A 23,104-nucleotide genomic window follows, 5' to 3' on the forward strand; every position below is an offset into this window, starting at 1 on the left:
GGACACCAAACTACGGGTCAGTTTTGCTGCATTTCCAAACAGCCTCTGCTTCTAAGCCAAGGTTGTTGTGAATTTTGCTCCACCCGCAAATAAAAACTCCAAACCAAGAAAGGCCGATTTCTGCAACCTGTGCACGTTATGCAAATATAAAAACTTCTGTTCCCTTGCATAATTCTGTGTCTCCTAAGCTGTATCCACACAGGAGTTTATCTTATTTCCTTAGCTGTTAATTTCCACATTATGTCTGAGCTTTCACATGAAGTAAAAGCCACTTCCAGAATGTAGCGGAATACAGTCGTACCTTGGAAGTCAAACGGAATCCGGTTTTCGAATGTTTTGGAAGTCAAACGGAATCCATTCCGGAAGTCCGTTCAACTTCCAAAACATTCGAAAACCAGAGCACGGCTTCCTATTGGCTGCAGGAAGCTCACTTCCTGAACAGTCACTTCCGGGTTTCGATCGTTCAGGAGCCAATACGTTCGAGAACTAGGCTGTTTGACTTCCAAGGAATGACTTTATACTGGAAATTCCATGCTCATTTCCAAGTAAATTGCTTCCTGGGGGAAAAATGTGTTTGCAACCCATTAACCCCCAAAATAAGAGCGAAGTGGAAGAATTTGGGGGAGAATGTCAAATTGCTTCACAGAGGTTTTGCCTCCCCTGTTTTGGAATCTGCTGACCACCTTTACTCATCTATATGTGCATTTTAAGGAACTTTTAAGTCCTCTTGCAAACCTGTGGTCTCTTGACGTCTTTTACTATCTAAAACAGTGATGGCCAAACTTGGCCCTCCAGCTGTTTGGGGACTACAATTCCCATCATCCCTGGCCACTGGTCCTGTTAGCTAGGGATGATGGGAGTTGTAGTCACAAAAACATGGAGGGCCAAGTTTGGCCATCACTGATCTAAAAGATGATCAGGGGTCTGGAAACCAAGCCTTCCAAGGAACTGTTGGAGGGAGTTGGGTATGTTTAGCCAGGATAAGAGGAGACTTGAGAGATGTACAGTAGCCATATTCAAATTAACTAAAGGGCTGTCACAGGGTAGATGCAGCAAGTTGTTTTTTTCTCTTGCACTGAATGGCTTCAAGTTACAAGAAAGGAGTTTCCAACTAAACATCAGGAAAAAGTTTCCGATAGTGAGAGCCATTCGACAGTGGGAGGGAGTCCCTCAGAAGACAGCGGACTCTCCTTTCTTGAAAGTTTCTAAGAGGATGGGCGGCCATCTTGTCATGGATGCTTCAGTTGAGATTCTTGCATTGCAGGGGGTTGAACTAGATGGCCCTTAAGATCCCTTCAAACTCTACGATTCTGATTATTTTGGTTCTTCAGATCCCCATACAGATCTCTTAACCGGGCAGGGGTGGGGATTCCACAAAAAACGGGAACCAGCGCAGTTTCCTACCCAAAATTCACCTTTTGGGAGGGAAGACTGGGAAATTTGCAGGCCGATCACAGCCTATACCTACAAGCGCATCACTCGCTGCGTGTATAGGTGGCCCACATTTGCTGGAAGCCAGAGCACATCGTAGCCTTCCAATGCACACACACATGAGAGTCTACCTGTCAGTGGTGTGCTTTTCCTTTAATGGAAATCCTCTTTACACCTCACTGTGCCTTGTCGCTCTGTCGTCTTGCCCTGGTTCGGAGAAGCAGAGCAGTGATGCTTTCTGCCAGCGCTCTGCATCTCGCTGGAAGGGAAGGGGCGATCATCTCACAAGAGGAAACGGTTGTGTAGCACCATGGGAGTTTTGTTGTGTGTACATGCTTGCACCAGTAATTTTACTTCGGAGAGTTGCGATAGCGTTGCCGTGAAGCCCTGATTAACTGCCTGAAACCGGAGGTCAGCAAAGCTGCTTGCCTCAAATCCCCAGAAAAGAGCTGGGATTCGGGCGCCCCAAGCGGACGTCCAAGGACGTGGGGTCCTTGGTTAGATGCGCTCCACCGGCACCTGCCGCCGTGTGCCGGTGCACTCACACTCCTCCTTGAAGGCGAGTCCGGAAGGAGCTGAAGCCAGCGCCAGGCCTTTCTTCTGGCAGAGGGGGCAGCAGGCTGTGAACCCTTTCAGCTGGCACTGGGGACATGCCAGGACAAGCTGGCGGCAGGGCTGGGTGGAGCAAAGTCGATACTGGTCCCATAGCATCCCACAGTAACGGCAGGCTGGAGGAAGAGAGGGAAGAGGGGGTTAAGTCTCCAGCCAATAGCCACTATTTGTGGTTGCCACTGACTCCACCCTCCCAACGTCCTCTGGCAGACCCTTCAGATCAGGCTTCCTCAACCTCGGCCTACAATGTTTCTGGACTACAACTCCCATGATCCCTAGCGAGCAGGACCGGTGGTCAGGGATGATGGGAATTGTAGTCTCTAAACATCTGAGGGGCCGAGGTTGAGGAAGCCTGCTCCAGATGAACTTCTTATTCTGCATTCATCGTAACTTCTGCTCAAGACACAATCAATGCTTTTTTTTTCATTAAAAATGTTTAGGGGTACTCTCGCTTCCGTCTGAGACTCAGGAAACACCGTAACAAGAAATGAGGCTGCCATTGGGGGTAGCAACGGAACAGACGATTCATAAAAAATTAGTTTCTTCTCCCGTTCAGTTCACAAAATGTTTAGGGGTATGCGTAGCCCTGCGTCCCCCCAGGAAAAAAAGCACTGCGTTCAATCCACAAAAGCTGCCTCAATGCAAGAAGGAAAGACACTCCTTAATTTTTTCCCCTGCTCTATTCTGCAACAGAAATTGACTTAAGGCTGCCATCCTAATCCCACTTAAACCTTACGCATCATGGTTAGGTAAAGGTAAAGGGAACCCTGACCATTAGGTCCAGTCGTGGCCGACTCTGGGATTGCGGTGCTCATCTCGCTTTATTGGCCGAGGGAGCCGGCGTACAGCTTCCGGGTCATGTGGCCCCATGACTAAGCTGCTTCTGGCCAACCAGAGCAGCGCATGGAAACGCCGTTTACCTTCCTGCCAGAGCGGTACCTATTTATCTACTTGCACTTTGACGTGCTTTTGAACTGCTAGGTTGGCAGGAGCAGGGACCGAGCAACGGGAGCTCACCCCGTCGCGGGGATTCAAACCGCTGACCTTCTGATCGGCAAGTCCTAGTCCCAAAAATTCATGATTAGGCCTGCCTAATATCGCAGAGAAGGAAGATCTTGGGCAGCCATTGGCTGAGGTGCTCAGATCCAAGATGGAGTCCTAAGCGCATCTGGCCCAAGGAGGATGAATGGCAGGTAGTTTGAGTCTTTATTGACAAATCACAAACATACAGTAGTTCTTGAGGTGCGCCAAACATGCACAAGACACTTCTGGTGTCTAGCGAGCTGGTTCCCCTCTCTGGGCCTGTGCTCTGAGCAACGGGCACCGCGACCCCTTCCACCCCTCCTCAGAGCCCTGCCAGTCCCTGACAGATAAAGGCAAAAGGGCCCAGGGAAGATGGGAGGTGAGATGGGGGTCCAAGGGAATGAGGCAGGGGATCTAACAAAGCAGCAAGACAGGGATTATTATTGTTGTTGTTGTTGTTGTTGTTGTTGTTATTTCTCCAGCCACTCTGGGCAGCTTACAACATATATACAAACATAATAAAACATCAAACATTGAAAAACAGAATACAGTGGTACCTCGGGTTAAGAACTTAATTCGTTCCGGAGGTCCGTTCTTAACCTGAAACTGTTCTTAACCTCAGGTACCACTTTAGCTAGTGGGGCCTCCTGCTGCCGCCACGCAATTTCTGTTCTCATCCTGAAGCAAAGTTCTTAACCCAGTCTCTGGGTTAGCAGAGACTATAACCTGAAGCATCTGTAACCCGAGGTACCACTGTATCTTATACAGACTATAAATAAACCAATTTGTTGTTATTGTTATTACTATTATTATTTACAATTATACCCAAATGAAAATAACGCCAACCTCAACCACTGTGCCCAGTTATCTGCTTCCCTCTGCGGCATGTACGGAAACTACCTTCGTGACCATTGTAACCTCTACTGGTCTCATCCGCTCAATCTGCCAGAGCCTGTCTTCACATATAGGACAAGTCCCTAACTCACCAAGGGTTTGAGACCCATTGACATCCTTCGCCAGGTTTAGGTGCCCAGTCAAAGCCATTCCCAGAGTGTGCGCGCTGTTGCATTCTGACAGCTTCCAAGAGCCACAGATAAGAGCTGAGTGCAGGGTGGGGACCAAAGGTGGACAAACTACCCCAGAAGGAGCATGGCGTGTCCCCCAACAGAGGTACTACCCCTCCCCTAACACCCCATACGCTCCCGTCCCTGGACTAAAGTTTACAAATAAGCCTAGGAAAGGAAAAAGGGTCGAATGTCAGGAAAGGCGGCTCACCTACCTGAAATCACATCGCCGTTGGAGGAGATGCTATAACGTTCATCGAAGACGAAGAGCTTTCCTCTGTAGAACCCATCTGGGAATTCTTCCAGGTACTTGTGGATACCACCCTTGAGGTGGTATACTCCTTTGCACACGCCCTGATTCAGAACAGCCCCAAACCACCAAGAGTCATTATTAATTTCTGACACACAGGCAAAGACTTCTCTCCGGTCTACAATTGGCTTGGTTATTGTTACCTCCACTACCTGCTTATTTTCTGAAGTGGTAGGGAACACCCTTGTACTGAATGTCCTGGCCCTCTCTGTAGGTAAGGTAAAGGACCCCTGGACGGTTAAGTCCAGTCAAAGGCGACTATGGGGTTGCAGCGCTCATCTCGCTTTTAGTCCAAGGGAGCTGGTGTTTGTCCACAGACAGCTTTCCGGGTCATGTGGCCAGCAGGACTAAACCGCTTCTGGCAGAACGAAACACAGTGACGGAAACCAGAACGCAAGGAAACACCGTTTACCTTCCCGCCGCAGTGGTACCTATTTATCTACTTGCACTGGTGGACTTTCGAACTGCTAGGTTGGCAGGAGCAGGGACCGTTGTGGGGATTAGAACCGCCAACCTTCTGATCGGCAAGCCTAAGAGGCTCAGTGGTTTAGACCGCAGAGCCACCCTCTCCTTACCTTACCTTGTCCTCCGCGTAAGCCCTCTTCACATGTTGCTCGGGGCTGAGTATATAACAAGCAAAGTGCCCCTGCTGCGTCTGCTCCCACTGTTGCTGCTGTCACATTCACAACTTGTGCATGGGGTAAAAGGTAAAGAGACCCCTGACCATTAGGTCCAGTCACGGCCGACTCTGGGGTTGCGGCGCTCATCTCACTTTATTGGCCGAGGGAGCCGGCGTACAGCTTCCGGGTCATGTGGCCAGCATGACTAAGCCACCTCTGGCGAACCAGAACAGCACACGGAAACGCCATTTACCTTCCTGCCGGAGCGGTACCTATTTATCTACTTGCACTTTGACGTGCTTTTGAACTTCTAGGTTGGCAGGAGCAGGGACCGAGCAACGGGAGCTCACCCCGTCATGGGGATTCGAACCACCGACCTTCTGATCGGCAAGTCCTAGGCTCTGTGGTTTAACCCACAGCGCCACCCACGTCCCTGTGCATGGGGAGTCTGCTCTATTCATGCATAAGAAGACGCCCTGCACGACTCAGAACGCTGATCACATAGGGAGCAGGGCTGCAACATAGGAAACTGAGGGAAACATGACCCATGTTCCTGAGGGAGGAACCAGGAAGTTGCCAGCCAGAATCCAGAAGCTCTGCTCCTTGACTGAAAAAGCTTTTTACAGGCACCCCCTGCCCATTTAGAAATGCATTTCCACCAAACAGGAGGACAAGAAACCAGTTTTGCGTTTCTTTAAAGCAAAAGCCAAACGAGATGGGATTCTGTGCCAGGTAACTGTGAAATGACAGGAGACAATTTGCTTCGGTTATCACGGCAGGGCCTCAAATGTAACATCTGTTGCCTCTAAGCTCAGTGAACTGCCTTGAAAGGACAAGCGTTAAATCTCCGAACCTTAAAGGACCTTGTCTCTAGGGGGAGGTTTGCCAAAACACAGACAGCACCAGAAATAACAGGTTGGCTTCTCCTGTCTGCTAACGGCTTGAGCAGTTACTCCTGGTGGCTTTGTTTCTATGAGGAAAGAAATTAAATGTTTTGAAGAGATGTTGCAGCAGATTCTTTGCCTCCTCCAAGTTATACAGTGGTACCTCAGGTTAAGAACTTAATTCGTTCTGGAGGTCTGTTCTTAACCTGAACTGTTCTTAACCTGAAGCACCACTTTAGCTAATGGGGCCTCCTGCTGCCGCCGCGCCGCCAGAGCACAATTTCTGTTCTCATCCCGAAGCAAAGTTCTTAACCCGAGGTAATATTTCTGGGTTAGTGGAGTCTGTAACCTGAAGGGTATGTAACCTGAAGAGTATGTAACCCGAGGTACCACTGTATTGGCTCATCAGCTAAGGGTGTTGCTACAGATGATCTAGCTCTAATCAGAGCATTTAGAATAGATGAACTTTATGCCCTTTCCATTCCTTCTTAATCATTATTTCGAGTGCCGAATGCAAGTTTACCCGGTGCTGTCATCGTTCTGCTGTCAACATTTTTTCTTCTTACCTATATTTATTTACATTAGGTTCACCAATTTAAGAAGAAAAAATACTTAATTGGCTTAGGATTTTATTTATGTTAAGTGAGAATTAATACGTTTGATTTCATAAAGTGAAGATTTAAGGCTGTTTAATGTTTAAGTTAAATTTTATAAGAATTGTGACTTGGGAAACCGTTAAAAGGATACGCAACGAAATTCAACCAAGGGGCAGCGGGGAAGTCACTTAACAAAGTTAATAAGTGTAATTTTCAATAAGGCTATGATTTATGTTTGTCTGTCTCAGGTGTTTGTTTGTTTATAAAATTGTGAAAATCAATTTGAAAAATTAGAAAAAAAATAAAATAAATAAATTTGTGGACCTGTATGTCAAACCAGCAAAGCTATGAAGATTTGACTGCTCCAGTCGTGCTTTGCAACACACAAATTCTCTCAGCTGAGTGCTTTCCCCTGAGGCAGCTGCTCACCTTGGACCTGAGGTAGGCAGAGCCCCGCTCACAACGGATTCCTCCCGTGCAATACATCAGGACCCTCTTGCCCCGGAAAAGATCCAGGTTCTCATCCACATAGGTGGGGAAGTAGCTGAATTTCCTGATGTCTGGAGCCAAAGAGGCTTGGAAATGTCCCTGGGGGCCACAAGAAAGGAACGTCACTTAACTTTTTTTTTTTTATAAATATTTTATTGAGTTTTACATAAAGAACAAAACAACAGAAAATAGACAACAACACAAAAGAAATAAGGAAAACAATAAAGCACAAACACAAAACAGCAAAAAATATCAATAAAGAAAAACAAAAATAAAAACAATTTTATCCTCATTATATTCCTTGCATTAACTTATTTCTCCAACCTCCCCAGACCTCCCTTCTCTGTATTCCAAATCATATATTCAGCCAACAAATCCCTTCCCTCTTTCTTAATTAATTTTGTCTTAATTTTAGTGTCTTAATATAAGTTAATTTTCTTGTATCTTAAAATATTGGGTCTTTTAAAATTTTTAAACTTTTTACTAATAACCTTTTACATTCAATCAGATGTGGCATGTCACTTAACTTGAGTGTTTTGCAAAGTGGGGCCACTGAAACACTTCTGGAGAGTAGGAAGCCTCGTGTGGGGTTTCAGTGTCCTATTGCTATTGAGAATTAAGAGGCACTTCCAGACTGCCACTATTTCCGGGGTGGGGATTCAATCACATACCGGCAAATTCAGGCTACGCAGTTGGGAAGGATTGCACAATAAACCTGCTCCCCCCCCCCCCGCCAAGATCGGAATGTTTGCGGTAAGGAAAGTGACAGGGAAATACAATGAGAAGTGTGGGATAGCCTTGACACCACATCATCTAACCACCCTACAAAGCAAGCATAAAGAATGCTCAATAAACAGGTCATCTGAAAGTGCCACAGGCAGGCTAAGGTAAAGGTAAAGGGACCCCTGACCATTAGGTCCAGTCGTGGCCGACTCTGGGGTTGCAGTGCTCATCTCGCTTTATTGGCCGAGGGAGCCGGCGTACAGCTTCCGGGTCATGTGGCCAGCATGACTAAGCCGCTTCTGGCGAACCAGAGCAGCGCACAGAAATGCCGTTTACCTTCCCGCTGGAGTGGTACCTATTTATCTACTTGCACTTTGATGTGCTTTCGATCTGCTAGGTTGGCAGGAGCAGGGACTGAGCAACGGGAGCTCGCCCCGTCACGGGGATTCAAACCGCCGACCTTCTGATCGGTAAATCCTAGGCTCTGTGGTTTAACCCACAACACCACCCGCGCCCCACAGGCAGGCTATAAATATTATAAATGAAATCATTTTTAAAACATGGCAGAAAGCAGATGGAATAGAAAGGAGGAAGCGTCGTCTTTTTGGTAACTACTGATGATGACCTTCCTCTGTCAACAAATCTTCAAGCTGAAATCCTCCCCCAGGCTGCATCTGTTTTGGAATTGTTTTTAATATGCTTTTCTACTGTTTTACCGCATGTTGTTTACTGCCCTGGGTGGGATATAAATTAAAGAAAGACAAAATCTGCTTCCTTCAGACTTTCGAATCCCCAAGGAAGAAAATAAAAGCCACCTACTATTTTACTTTCATAGAAGTTCCTGCAGTCCAGCAAAATGGTGTCTGCTTGACCTTTGTTACCCTGAGAGAGATATTTCTCCACTTCTAGATGAAACTCCTTCGGAGTCAGACGGATCCCTACAAGCAATCGGAAGTGGCTTACAAAGGTATAAAAAACAAACTTGAATTCGGACTCAAACAGCATTCCTCTCTGCCCTTTGCAAGGGTGTGAGGAACCCTGCGTCAAAACAGGAAACCCCTTCGGTATAACATTAAAGTGTTTCAAATCCATACGGAAGCAACAATTTGGGTGTGTGAACCGAGACTGCCTGAAGTCTCCCTTTGCAATAGCAATTGGGTCAAGAGGTCCTGAAAACCAGGGTCTTCACGGGCAGAGCAAGGGGAAGCAAACAGAGGCTGTGGCATCAATTCAGCGGCCGTTTCCTTTTACAGTGTTCAGTCAATGCCACTTGTCCATTAAGGCAAATGGGGCTCTGCTCCACCAACCTGAGCCTGCCCCCCACCTGCCTTCTAGTTTTTACAACCTGTCCGGGGCAGAACTCTGGGTGTCAGCTACTTCCACCTTAGTCTCAGTAGAACGCAGCAGGAAGGAGGATAAAGGCAAAATTAGACTCAGTCGGCTCCGCCCATCCCTATCTTTGGCTCCGCCTTTCATTGAGTTGGGCTCCCTGTCCTCTGCCCCCCCAGCCCCCCCACCATGCTTGGTGCCCCCTACCCATCAATTCCCAGTCCTTCTAAAGCCAAGAGATGGTGGCCTCAGCCCAGTATACCTGACAGAGCGTCTCCACCCACATCGTTCAGCCCAGACACTGAGGTCCAGCTCTGAGGGCCTTCTGGCGGTTCCCTCTTTGCAAGAAGTGAGGTTGAGGGAGCCAGGCAGAGAGTCTTCTTTGTAGTGGCGCCCACCCTGTGGAACACCCTCCCTTCAGATGTCAAAGAAATAAAACAACTATCTGACTTTTAGAAGACATCTGAAGGCAGCCCTGTTTAGGGAAGTTTTTAATGTTTGATTTTTTTATTGTGTTTTTAATATTCTGTTGGGAGCTGCCCAGAGCAGCTGGGGGAACTCAGCCAGATGGGCGGGGTATAAATAATAAATTATTATATCATTATTCTCCACACCTGTTTCTTTGTAAGAGACTTTCTGCGGGTTGATTCCCATGGGCACAATTTCTTCAAAGACGCCAACCCGAAGGTCTGTGAAGCAGTGGGCTCCTCCTGCGCTGGTCTGAGGAACAGGGAGAAAACCAACAAGAAACAGGTACCAAGAGATCTACGCTGGAGGCAGGATGTTGTTGGACTCCAACTCTCATCGGCCCCAGCCAATGTGCTCCATGGTCAGGGATGATGGGAGTTGTAGTCCAGCAGCACCTGAGGTTCCCCATCCCTAGACAACAGGCTGCATTGTTTCTCTATCGCCCCCTGGAGCTGAAGCCTATTGCCAGACTGTTGCTATAAGGTGGTTTATGCACTTGCTGAAGAGGGAAATGAGGAGATGAGGCTTGCCAACCTGGCAAGGTAGCATCATCGTTCTGCCTGGACACTGAGGTCAAGCGCCCAGGGCCTTCTGGCGGTTCCCTCATTGTGAGAAGCAAAGCTACAGGGAACCAGGCAGAGGGCCTTCTCGGTGGTGGCGCCCACCCTGTGGAACGCCCTCCCATCAGATGTCAAAGAGATAAACAACTACAGTGGTACCTCTGGATACAAACTTGATCCGTTCCGGAGCCCCGTTCGCATCCAGAAGAAAACGTAACTAGCGACGGCACGTCTGCGCACACGCCGTGTCGCTTTTCGCCGCTTCTGCGCATGCGCGTGACATCATTTTGAGCGTCTGCGCATGTGCAAGCAGCGAAAACCGGAAGTAACAGACTCTGTTACTTCCAGGTTGCCGCGGAGCGCAACTCGAACGTGCTCAACGCGAAGCGCATTCAGCCCAAGGTATGACTGTACCTGACATTCAGAAGACATCTGAAGGCAGCCCTGTTCAGGGAAGTTTTTAATGTGTGATATTTTAATGTATTTTTAATCTTTGTTGGAAGCCGCCCAGAGTGGCTGGAGAAACCCAGCCAGATGGGTGGGGTACAAATTATTGTTGTTGTTGTTGTTGTTATATTCAGGAGAACGAAAACTCTCCTAAACCTCCACTGGCCTTGCAGGATATCTTTGGGAAAAGAAAAGGCTCAGTAAATCTGCAGTAGAGCCTTGTCCGCCTCCTTCCAGCGACTCCTCTAGCCAAGCTGGGGCCAAACATCTTGCCCTGCTTTCCTTTGGACCCCATCAGGCAGGCTGAGAGGAGGGTCTTGCCCTCTGGGCAGCTTGAGGCCTCCATACACACTGCCTAGGCATGCGCCCCAGAGAGGTCACTATGGTGCTGCTAATGCAGCAGTTTGACTTCACCCCCAGAGGCATACTCCATTGCCTTTCAAGACAGACAGATGCCAGCAACTACTACAGTATTTTGCAGATATGTTTCCGTCGTTCAGCAGCAAATTTAGGTTTGCCCATTTAAAGTGGATTTGACAGTCTCACGCTGCAAATCCATTCTTTTGGAGCTCTAGCTCTGCCTACTGCTGGCTTCTCTGCCTTCCACCCTAGAAGTGGAGTGGAAAGGGCACTTCAGGAAATGCTCTCTGTAGGACCAAGAATGGGCGTTTCCTCATCATGCCAACCAGATCAGGTCTCTCACCTTGAAATCCTCCCTTGTCAAAATGCCTTTAAAGAGGGGATGAGACAGCACCGCCTCCACGTAAAGGCTAGTAGCCATCTTGCTCCCACCAACGGTTCCGTTGATTCCTTCAGAAGCTATTCGCACCTGGAAACCAACCAAGGAGGAAAGGACAGGAGACAAGTTGCGAAACTCAGGCCTACCCAGGAGTAAAGTGCAACTGATTTGCTTACGTCCAAGAGAGGATGAGTTGGATTTTGGCCTTCCAGCCCAAACGACACATTGCACACAGCTGCATGTAAGTAACCCAAGGAAAAAGCTAGCGCAGGTTGTGTTATGTACAGTATTGATGTTTTCACCCTGGCCACCAGGGGATATTGTGTATATAGCCGTATTTTTTGCTCTATAAGACTCACTTTTTCCCTCCTAAAAAGTAAGGGGAAATGTGTGTGCATCTTATGGGGCGAATGCAGGCTGCACAGCTATCCCAGAAGCCAGAACAGCAAGAGGGATCGCTGCTTTCATTGCACAGCGATCCCTCTTGCTGTTCTGGCTTCTGAGATTCAGAATATTTTTTTTCTTGTTTTCTTCCTCCAAAAACTAGGTGCGTCTTTGTGGTCTGGTGTGTCTTATGGAGCGAAAAATACGGTAGTTTTCACTCAGGCCCACATGAGTTAATTTAGGCGGGAAACCCTGGGCGGTTGTTGTTACAATGTTGACAGCTGGCTGCCTATAAAAGCAGGCCGGCGGAGCTGTTTGCTGTTCAGTTCAGTTCCAGCTTGCTTATAAAGAACTACTTGGAGAAATCTCTGTGTCGTCTGCTATGTCCACCCACTATAGGTTATATAACGCCTCTGGTGGACTTACTCTCCAAAGGATTGGATTTCAAGAAAATTAGTTCCTCATTGGAACTAATGTGATTTATTTATTATTGCATCTATAGCCCACAATCCCTCCAAATTGCTCAAGGTGGCATGCATGGTTCCTCCCTCCCCATTTTATCCTCACAACAACCCTGTGAGGTAGGTTAGGCTAAGAGACCAGTGAGATTTGTGGCTGAGTGGGGATTTGAACCCGAGGTCCTACCAGGTCCTAGTCCCATAAGAGGTTTAAAGACTCTCTCAAGGCAAATCTTGTAAAAATGTAGTATAAACACCGACAAGTGGGAAACACTGGCTGCTGCGAGCGCTCCAATTGGAGAACAGCCTTTACCAAAGGTGCCATGGGCTTTGAAGACGCTTGAACTCAGGACGAAAGGGAGTAACGTGCTAAGAGGAAGGCACGCTTGGCAAACCCTCGCCGTGATCAGCTCCTGCCCGGAAACCTATGTCCCCACTGTGGAAGGATGTGTGGATCCAGAATTGGCATCCACAGTCACTTACGGACTCACTGTTAAAATTGTGTTCATGGAAGGCAATCTTACTCAGCAATGAGTGATCGCCAAAGAAGAAGACGAAAGTCTGACAAGCTATGCACATTCAAAGCACCCTATTTCGCCTCAAAGAATTATGGGTTATTACAGTTCCCCCCTCAAAGAGATACAATTCCCAGCAACCCTTAACAAACTATGGTGCCCAGAATTCATTGAGGGGCAAGGGAAGGAGCTTCCACTGTGCTTTAAAGGTACAGAGTGCTCAAAGCCTGATGCTATACTAGGGCTGGGCGATATCTGGTTTTCAATGTTGAGACATATCACCAGCTAAACGCCGCGATGCACCAATACATCACGATGTCTGAAATAAGGATGGAACTCTGTAGAAGGGAAGAGGGACTCGGGTGGCGCTGTGGGTTAAACCACAGAGCCTAGGACTTGCCGATCAGAAGGTCGGCGGTTCGAATCCCCGCGACGGGGTGAGCGCCGGTTGCTCGGTCCCTGTTCCTGCCAACCTAGCAGTTTGAAAGCACGTCAAAGTGCAAGTAGATAAATAGGTACCGCTCCGGCGGGAAGGTAAACAGCGTTTCCGTGCACTGCTCTGGTTCGCCAGAAGCGGCTTAGTCATGCTGGCCACATGACCCGGAAGCTGTACGCCGGCTCCCTCGGCCAATAAAGCGAGATGAGCGCTGCAACCCCAGAGTCGGTAACGACTGGACCTAATGGTCAGGGGTCCCTTTACCTTTTTATGTAGAAGGGAACAGCAGGACTGGGCAATATCTGGGTTTCAACTTTGTGATGTATCATCCGCAATATACTGGTGTATCACAATGTCTGAAATCAGGATGGAGCTATGTAGAGGCATTAGCTGGCTACGCAGTATGATTTTTGCATTGCAAATGCATAATGATTTGCATCCAGCCCTACACTAGGTAAATGGTAAAGGTAAAGGACCTCTGGATGGTTACACCCAGTCAAAGGCAACTATGGAGTTGCGGCGCTCATCTCGCTTTCAGGCCGAGGGAGCCGACGTTTGCCCACAGACAGCTTTCCGGGTCATGTGGCCAGCATGACTAAAGAGTTTGGATTTGATATCCTGCTTTATCACTACCCTAAGGAGTCTCAAAGCGGCTAACATTCTCCTTTCCCTTCCTCCCCCACAACAAACAGTCTGTGAGGTGAGTGGGGCTGAGAGACTTCAAAGAAGTGTGACTGGCCCAAGGTCACCCAGCAGCTGCAGGTGGAGGAGCGGGGAATCGAACCCGGTTCACCAGATTACCGCTCTTAACCACTACACCAACTGGCTCTCAAACTGCTTCTGGAACACTTTGATGGAAGCCAGAGTGAATGGAAAAACCGTTTACCTTCCTGCCGCAGCGATACCTATTTATCTACTTGCACTGGTGTGCTTTCGAATCGCTAGGTTGGCAGGAGCTGGGACAGAGCAACAGGAGCTCATCCTGTCACGGGGATTCAAACCTCCAACCTTCTGATCGGCAAGCCCAAGAGGCTCAGTGGTTTAGACCACAGCACCACCTGCGTCCCCTATCAGCCCTACACTATACCACAGTGGCTTTTGTAAGGTGTCTGAACAGATAGGAGATTCCGGGTATGGGAGGCGCCCCTAGCCTGCCAGGTCTGCTGGTGGGGATAGCTCTGGACAGCCAATCTGCTGCAACTCTTCGCCGTGTAGTGCGCTGAATTACTTACCTTGCCCGTGAGATGCAGGTGTTGGCATAAAGCCCTCTGCCAGTCACAGAGTCCCTGGGGATCTGCCACCTCGCAGTAACAATAGTATAGCAAAACTTGGCCAGGCTCACCATCACTGTCAACAAAGGGGGAGCAGGGAGAAGCTTACGTAAGAAAAACTACGTCTTCTGCATTGGCCATATAACACCTGAAAAGTTGTTATACAAATACAGTGGTGCCCCGCAAGACGAATGCCTCGCAAGACGGAAAACCCGCTAGACGAAAGGGTTTTCCGTTTTGGAGGTGCTTCGCAGGACGAATTTGCTATGGGCTTGCTTCGCAAGACGAAAATGTCTTGCGATTCCTGGGGTTTTTTTTCCCTCCCCCCCTTTTTCCCAAGCCCCTAAGCCGCTTAACAGCTGTTCGCTAAGCCGCTTAACAGCTGATCGCTAAGCCGCTTAACAGCTGATCTAAGCCGCTTATCAGCTGATCTAAGCCACTAATAGCCTTTTAGCAGCTAATCCGCTAATCCCTTAAACCTTTAATAGCCACTAATAGCCTTTTAGCAGCTAATCCGCTAATCCCTTAAGCCTTTAATAGCCACTAAACCGCTAATAGCGCTAATAGCGCTAATCCGCTAATGGGCTTGCTTCGCAAGACGAAAAAACCGCAAGACGAAGAGACTCGCGGAATGGATTCATTTCGTCTTGTGAGGCACCACTGTATATAGGCCGCTTTGCAGCACAAAGACATGGAAACTGTGCGGGGTCAGTAGTAAGGCTGGGGGGAGAAACTGGTTTCGTTTGCACTTCCCAAAACAGCGGGCCAGACTCCTGCTAGAGGGATGGGGCTTTCTCCCATCTCCCCCCCCCCTACGCCTCCCCCAAAACCATGTTAGAGGGTCGGGAGAACCCATGGAACAGTACGCAAAGGGAGGAAGGGAGATCAGTCCCCTTGGAAGCAGAAACGCTTGCACTGGCGGAACAATTGTGTCAGCTCAACGGTAAATTCTGTCCAATACATGACCCAACACGCAGCTGTCCTTTGACTTTTGTATTTCACTGAATTTTCCTGTGTATTTCACCAACCAAAAACGAGGGAAACGCTCACATATGTCAGTGAAAACAGCATACAAAAATGGATTATATGTGGGGAAATTGCTTGCAGAAGTGTCCGTAGAATCATAGAATTGTAGAGTTCTGAAGGCAGCCCTGTTTAGGGAAGCTTTTAATGTTTGATGTATTACGGTATTTTAATATTTTGTTGGAAGCCGCCCAGAGTGGCTGGGGAAGCCCAGTCAGATGGGCGGGGTATAAAACGATAAATTATTATTATTATTATTATTATTATTATTATTATTATTATTGCAACCCTTGCTATCCAGGAATCTCAGCTCGATCATACATGACAGAGGGCCATCCATTTTTAGGCAAAATTGCACACGAGAAATGCACACTAACAATGCTGACAAATTTGGGGGAGTGGCTGGGACAACCCAGCCAGGTGGATGGGGTATAAATAATAATATGTTTATTATTATTGGGGTGACCTTATTTTTAAAAAACTGCAAACTGATGTAGAAAGGTGGAGATCTGAAGGGGGGAGAGGATAAACCGAAATTTGCTGAACTGTGCATTCCCAGGTGCTGTTTGTGCCTGTTAAAAACAAAACAAAACCCTCTTACCTTGTCATTTCATTGATATCGATATGGCTTGTGTCTGGAAGCTTCTGGAACATCTCTTGGCTTCTGTACAGGGGCCTGCTAGGCCTGGATGTTTCATCTGCCGACGAAACAGGGCTACTTGTGACACTGACACTGCCTGCCATCTGTTTCAGGATCACGGATGTCTGCTGCTCCACATCGCCCGAATGCTGGGCCGCTACATGCCTGTGAATGCCACTCAGGTCTTTGAAAGTTTCTTGACAGCATCTCCAGGAAATCGCCCTTTGGCAAGTCGACATCGGGCAGCAAGTGTCAGCGACCACTTCCTTGGCTTTGACGAAGAGAGCAAAGGCCTGCGAAAACGACAAAAGGAGGATTTTGGGCACAGACCACCTTTCCACTGGAGAAGGCAAAGACTGTGGTCACACTATGCACATTCGAACCACATTTCCCCCCCGCTCAAAGAGCACTGACCCTCTAAACACGCTGGAACCCTACTTTAATCCTCCTCCTAGGTCTCTAACGCTGTTCAGAACAGAGTTGATACAGGGAAAGTTGGGGAGGTTTAAATAATAATAATACAGTGGTGCCTCGCAAGACGAAAAGAATCCGTTCCGCAAGTCTCTTCGTCTTGCGGTTTTTTTCGTCTTGCGAAGCAAGCCCATTAGCGACTTAGCGGATTAGTGCTATTAGCGGGCTTAGCGGATCAGCTGATAAGCGGCTTAGCGGCTTGGGAAAAAGGGGGGGGAGGAAAAAAACCCCGCAGGAACTCGCAAGACATTTTTGTCTTGCGAAGCAAGCCCACAGGAAATTCGTTTTGCGAAGCACCTCCAAAACGGAAAACCCTTTCGTCTAGCGGGTTTTCCGTCTTGCGAGGCATTCGTCTTGCGGGGCACCACTGTAACTTATTATTTATACTCCGCCCATCTGGCTGGGTTTCCCCAGCTACACTGGGAGGCTCTCAATAGAATATTAAAAACACGATAAACCATCAAACATTAAAAACTGCCCTAAACAGGGCTGCCTTCAGATGTCTTCTAAAAGTCAGATAGTTGTTTATTTCCTTGACATCTGACAGGAGGGCATTCCACAGGGTGGGTGCCACCACGGAGAAGGCCCTCTGCCTGGTTCCCTGTAGCTTCACTTCTCGCAGCGAGGCAACCGCCAGAAGGCCCTCGGAGCTGGACCTCAGTGTCCGTGCAGAATGATGGGGGTGGAGACGCTCCTTCAGGTATACTGGGCTGAAGCCATTTAGGGCTTTAAAGGTCAGCACCAACACTTTGAATTGTGCTCGGAAACGTCCTGGGAGCCAATGTAGGTCTTTGAGAACCGGTGTTATATTGTCTCGGCGGCCAGTCGCCAGTCTAGCTGTTGCATACTGGATTAACTGCAGTTTCCGGGTCACCTTCAAAGGTAGCCCCGCGTAGAGCGCATTGCAGTAGTCCAAGCGGGAGATAACCAGAGCATGCACCACTCTGGCGAGACAATCTGCAGGCAGGTAGGGGCTCAGCCTGCGTACCAGATGGAGCTGGTAGACAGCCGCCCTGGACACAGAATTCACCTGCTCCTCCATGGGCAGCTGTGAGTCCAAAATGACTCCCAGGCTGCGCACCTGGTCCTTCAGGGACACAGTTACCCTGTTCAGGACCAATACCAAGAAGCTGCCATCTGCACAACAATTTTCACATCACTAGATGGTTGCGTACGTTCTAACCGTGTGAACCAGACGCCAAATACCTTTTTCTTTGCGGACGTATACTTCTTTCGGGCCCTGGCATCTAATTCGGCTTTCAGGTGACCCTCCGGTGGGGAAGGACTGTGATCTTTCAGCTCCAGGTCTGCAAATGTTAAAATGCAAAATTCTGCGGTACTGTCTCCATCAGGTAGCGACAAAGAAGAGGTCATTGCTACGTCACAGCAGCTGGGCATAAGTTCTTCTCTGGGACCTAAGAGAGATCATTCCAAAAGAGGAATATATAGTTAAACCACAGAGCCTAGGACTTGCTGATCAGAAGGTTGGCGGTTCGAATCCCCGCGATGGGGTGAGCTCCCGTTGCTCGGTCCCTGCTCCTGCCCACCTAGCAGTTCGAAAGCACGTCAAAGGGCAAGTAGATAAATAGGTACCGCTCTGGCGGGAAGGTAAACGGCGTTTCCGTGTGCTGCTCTGGTTAGCCAGAAGCGGCTTAGTCATGCTGGCCACATGACCCGGAAGCTGTACACCGGCTCCCTTGGCCATTAAAGCAAGATGAGCGCCGCAACCCCAGAGTCGGCCACGACTGGACCTCAGGGGTCCCTTTACCTTTACTATACACACACACACACACACATATATATATATATATATATAAGCAGAGGTGGAGCACAAGATATGAAAATGTGGAAAGCAAAGAGCAAAGGCAGGCATGATGTTTTAGGGCAGTGGGTCTAAGTCTGGAAGCATCCTCATTGTGATCAGTCCAAATCATTCCTGTTCCTTCCCAGGCTAATGTCTGAAATAGCCTCCTTGCTCACCATGGAAGCAACATGTGGCACTTAAAAAAAAAAAAAAAAAGGTAGAAAAAGTCCACCTGAAGCGTGGGGGCAAGACTGATAACTTCACCTTGCAGCTGAGGAATATGCCGTGATCTCTCAGAATATGCCATGATCTCTCTTTCTTATTAAGCTCTGTCTTCACCTGTGGACAGTGTGATTCTGAATGACGGTGGAGGTACAAAATAGCCATTGTGGCAAGCAGACTTTGATAGCTATACTTGCCATGGATTTCTCTGTTTTTTTAAAACCATCCCAATTGCTGGCCATCTCTGCCTCTTGTTGGGAGCCAGTTCCACAGTTAGTGCTGTGTGAAGAAGCTTTCCACACTATCCCCCAGAATCCCACCCTCCCCCCGCTTGCAATAAGCAGAATACCAGACTGCCATACAGGGTCGTTGTAAAGGTGCCGCGCAATCGAAGTGCTTTAAAGCATCATTCTGCAAGCGAAAAATACCCATGTTTACAGCAAGCAAGGGGGAGAGCTTGTCGGCTGCCAGAATTTGCCCAAAAAAAGTTCGGCTGCTTCCAAAACTTGTGCTTCGTTCTTTCCACAGTCGTGTGAATGAGAGGAAGCAAAAGTGAGTGGTTCAAAGATATCGTCTGTGCCAGAGGCTGGACTCACGTTTCTTGGCTAAATAGGCTTTGCCAGACTGCTGCAACCCACTGGCACGGTGTCCCACAGAATTCAATGGGAGCGATCATGAGCCAAGGCAGCACTACTCCTTTCCGGATTTGCCTTGTTCTGTTTGCTGCATCCCAGCGCTCCTCTCCCTCCTTCCTGCTATTGCACCATCGCCCCTTTTTTACCTTGCAAAGCTCCCTGTGTCCCCAGGAGATCTCTGACCCAGCTGTTCTCTGAAGCGGCTCCTTCCCCTCCCGAGCAGGCAGCTGAATTTGCTGACTCTCTCTGCTAAGGGAAAGCATGTCTTTTCCCCTCCCACCCAACCCTCCACCCCGGCTCCTCCCTGCGAAAGCTACACTTGAGGGACTCCTTGCAATTCACAGCCTTTTGCAACAAAGGTCCGTATAGTTAAAGCTATGCTTTTCCCAGTAGTGATGTATGGAAGTGAGAGCTGGACCAGAAAGAAGGCTGATCGCCGAAGAATTGATGCTTTTGAATTATGGTGCTGGAGGAGACTCTTGAGAGTCCCATGGACTGCAAGAAGATCAAACGCATCCATTCTTAAGGAAATCAGCCCTGAGTGCTCACTGGAAGGACAGATTTTTCGGAGCTAGCCGACCTAACCGGACCAGAAGGAGGAGGAGTATCAGGAAGATTGGATCAAATTTAATTATTACTTAGTTAAATATGTTAAGTTAAACTAACTGAAAACAGCTTGCAGATACTTAATTGGCTTAGGATTTTATTTAAGTTAAGTGATGAATTAATATGTTTAATTTCATAATGTGAAGATCTAAGGATGTTAATGTTTAAGTTAAATTACTTTAATAACTGTGATTTGGAAAACCATTAAAAGGACATTCAATGAAATTCAACTAAGGGGAAGCGAGGAAGCCACTTAACAATGTTTATAAGTGTAATTTTTAATAAGGTTATGATTTATGTTTGTTTCTTTTATGTGTTTGCCTATAATGTTGTGAAAACCAATAAAAACTTTTTGGGAAAAAACAAACTGCGGGATGCAGTGGAAGACAGGAGTGCCTGGCGTCCTCTGGTCCATGGTGCCACGAAGAGTCGGACACGACTAAACAACGACAACTGTGGGGCTTGGTAAGCAAATTGCACCCTTTAAAACACACAATGTCTTTCAAGACCTATCTGCGAATAAGCCCTACAGAAATCAGTGGGGATTCCTTCTGAGTAAGAAAATCAGCCCTGAGTGCTCACTGGAAGGACAGATCCTGAAGCTGAGGCTCCAATACTTTGGCCACCTCATGAGAAGAGAAGATTCCCTGGAAAAGACCCTGATGTTGGGAAAGATGGAGGGCACAAGGAGAAGGGGACGACAGAGGACGAGATGGTGGGACAGTGTTCTCAAAGCTACCAGCATGAGTTTGACCAAACTCCGGGAGGCAGTGGAAGACAGAAGTGCCTGGCGTGCTCTGGTCCATGGGGTCACAAAGAGTCGGACACGACTAAACCACTAAACAACAACAACAACAAGCCTGCAAAGGCAAGAGGAAAGGAGACAAAAGCTGGGTGGGGGTGGGGGTGGGGGTGGGGGTGGCGCTCTCTCTGCAAAGGGAAAAGGCTACCAGCCTGTAAGGACATCCTAACAGGCAAATCTCTGGAACCTGAAACCAGTATTTCGAAAATTTCTGATAGCAGAAGCAGCCTTTCCTTTAAAACAACAACAACAAAACTGAATGAAAATTGGAGGCAGTGCCATCCTTCACTCTTCCACCGAAAGAGGTTTTATGTGCAAGAGGAGCCCACTCCCTGTGCTTGTCAGTTGGTTAGAGCGTGGTGCTGATCATGCCAAGGTTGCAGGTTCGATCCCTGTATGGGACAGACCGTGCCGGATTTATTTTTATTTATTTATTTTATTTTTATTTACACCCTGCCCTCCCCGGCCAAGACCGGGCTCAGGGCGGCTAACATCAGGCATAAAAACAATTGATTGAAATACAACTTCAAAACAAGATTAAAATACTACTTAAAATGCAGCCTCATTTTAGTGGAAGCCCAGATCAAAAATTGTTTGGGGGGGAAAGAAAATGTCAAATCTTCACCAAGCCAACTATCCAGATTGGTGCTATGTGGGCCAGAAAAGCCCAAACAAGCTATATAGCTTAGGGCCCCACTCTCTTGGGGCCCCCCCCAAAAATTTAAAGGGCGGAAAAATTGAGGATGTACATTTCCAAAATATAAGATAAAAAACAAAATAAAACCTACATACAGCAACAGTGTTTTGTTTTGTGTTGTGTAGGCTCCTATGATGTAAGTAATGGGCTCTGCTTGCTAGCCTGCTTCCTAAAATATCACTGATTTGCTCATTTCTATATCAATTACTTTGATAAAATACATATTTTGTTTTGTGCAAATGGCTTTAGATACCTCTTAGGTCCATAAATGACCATGCAGCATATATTCAACGCAAAAAAACAGTGAGAATTTGTTGTTGACAAAGGACAGCTGGACATATAAAGGGTCCCATTACCTTCAGCAGCTTAGGGCCTCATCAAACCTAAATCCGGCCCTGAGCAGTCCCGCATTGCTGGGGGGTTGGACTAGATGAACCTTGGGTTCCTTCCAACTCTACAATTCTATGATTCTGCATGAATTACTGTTCTTGGGGGTGTCTGCTTGGAAGGAGAGAAGCCCAGAGCAGAGGCTAAATTCATGTAGCTGCAGCTGCCGGCCTGTTGGGAGTGGGTAATTCTGGCCAGTCTCCACTCAATCACAGACAATACAGAAACACAACAGGATTGCCCATTAGATAGGAACACTCTGGACACTGCAGTTCTCACTTGTTAAAATGATGCAGACATTTTGCAATGTGCAGAAACTCAGCAAAACTTTCAGTTAACAGCAGAGTAGTGTGAAGCCAGTCAGAGAAATCCAATTTGCTTGTTATCGGGCAAACGTCACCTCAGAAGAATATTTTCCCAGTTTCCTATGAGATGGATTTTGCCTGATAATAGATTTGGCCAGTTTTACTGAGTATTTCCATATTGATATCGTTAAGCAGAACCCGCAGCAAAATGTTAGAAAAACAAACCACATACTTCAAATAACAAATTATGCTTCCAATGTGTAATAAATGGTTTATTTTGTAATTCTATGGATTAATAGAAAATGAAATAAAGCGTATTTCAAATGATTTTTTAAAAACCAATTGTGGAGTCTTCATTATTAATTTTAAGTTTGAGGTTATCAATTCACATATATCTGCTTTAAATTTTGTATAGATGAATGGATGAAAGAATCCTGATGGATTTTTCCCCCCAGGTGTTGTCTTCTGTGTATTTTAATCTACATTTGTCAACATCTGAATACTAAATTTTGTTCTGCTTGTCTCTTTAAGAATAAATATATATTTATTTTAAAATTGTTTTGATTTTAACATCTTTAATTAACAAATATATTTGAAATAGTTCGCCAAACCCAAGAAAGGTGACAAGTGAAAATATAGCCTATCTTTGAAAAAAAATAAAAATACAATCTCAACATTTGGTAATTTGTGTTTTATACACACACACACACACACACACACACAAACAAACATATATACACAGAGAGAGAGAGAGAGAGAGAGGGTCCTTTTTTTAGGGGATACTCAATAGCTCGCTGTATTGGCACCTCATTTTTGTTGTTAAAAAAGAGATTACTTACTGTAACAACTTAATGGTGAATACCAACACCTATTTTTCTAGAAAAAAAGCAGTGTGTGTGTATGTAACATAGTGTCGAATCAAGAGGAAAAAAATACACGAAGAGCAGACACAATATTATAGTGCAATCTTAACCATGTCTACTTTTTAATAAACTGAATGTGCATAATCTAAATAAAATTCTGAAATCCACACTTGAGTAATACCAGGATTAGACCCAAACAAAATGTCCACAATATAGTGAGCAAGCTTCATTGGGCTGGGTGTTACAGAAAGTAAGTAAAAATTAAACAAGTGAACAGCAGACACTGCCAC

At 47.0% G+C, this 23,104-nt stretch overlaps 1 protein-coding gene and 1 long non-coding RNA gene across 2 annotated transcripts; one reads left to right on the forward strand and one right to left on the reverse strand.

Moving 5' to 3' along the window:
- The first annotated feature begins 197 nt into the window (after nucleotides 1-197).
- LOC310667999 lies at nucleotides 198-560 on the forward strand. The gene is made up of 2 exons (XR_014506526.1): nucleotides 198-308; nucleotides 401-560. It is a non-coding gene; the product is annotated as an uncharacterized lncRNA (long non-coding RNA).
- On the reverse strand, nucleotides 340-19,442 carry TSTD2 (thiosulfate sulfurtransferase like domain containing 2). The gene is made up of 10 exons (XM_083420234.1): nucleotides 19,301-19,442; nucleotides 17,700-17,908; nucleotides 15,984-16,315; nucleotides 14,321-14,435; nucleotides 11,260-11,385; nucleotides 9,696-9,801; nucleotides 8,572-8,690; nucleotides 6,970-7,128; nucleotides 4,346-4,484; nucleotides 340-2,159 (listed from the first exon to the last, which is right to left on the reverse strand). Exons 2-10 carry the CDS (start codon nucleotides 17,889-17,891, stop codon nucleotides 1,930-1,932), a joined length of 1,518 nt encoding a protein of 505 aa, XP_083276360.1. The 5' UTR covers nucleotides 17,892-17,908; nucleotides 19,301-19,442; the 3' UTR covers nucleotides 340-1,929.
- Between the last annotated feature and the right edge of the window lie 3,662 nt (nucleotides 19,443-23,104).

Source organism: Podarcis tiliguerta (assembly GCF_965153285.1).
Source record: "Podarcis tiliguerta genome assembly, chromosome: 17".
NCBI classification, from domain to species: Eukaryota; Metazoa; Chordata; class Lepidosauria; order Squamata; family Lacertidae; genus Podarcis; species Podarcis tiliguerta.

Excerpts from the sequence above, each read along its gene's own strand:
- TSTD2 (XM_083420234.1), bottom strand. The coding sequence starts at position 17,891 with ATGCCCAGCTGCTGTGACGTAGCAATGACCTCTTCTTTGTCGCTACCT. Across the intron at positions 11,386-14,320 it reads ACCTGCATCTCACGGGCAAG|GTGCGAATAGCTTCTGAAGG; the intron begins GTAAGTAATTCA and ends GTTGGTTTCCAG. Across the intron at positions 2,160-4,345 it reads CAACGGCGATGTGATTTCAG|CCTGCCGTTACTGTGGGATG; the intron begins GTAGGTGAGCCG and ends CTCTTCCTCCAG.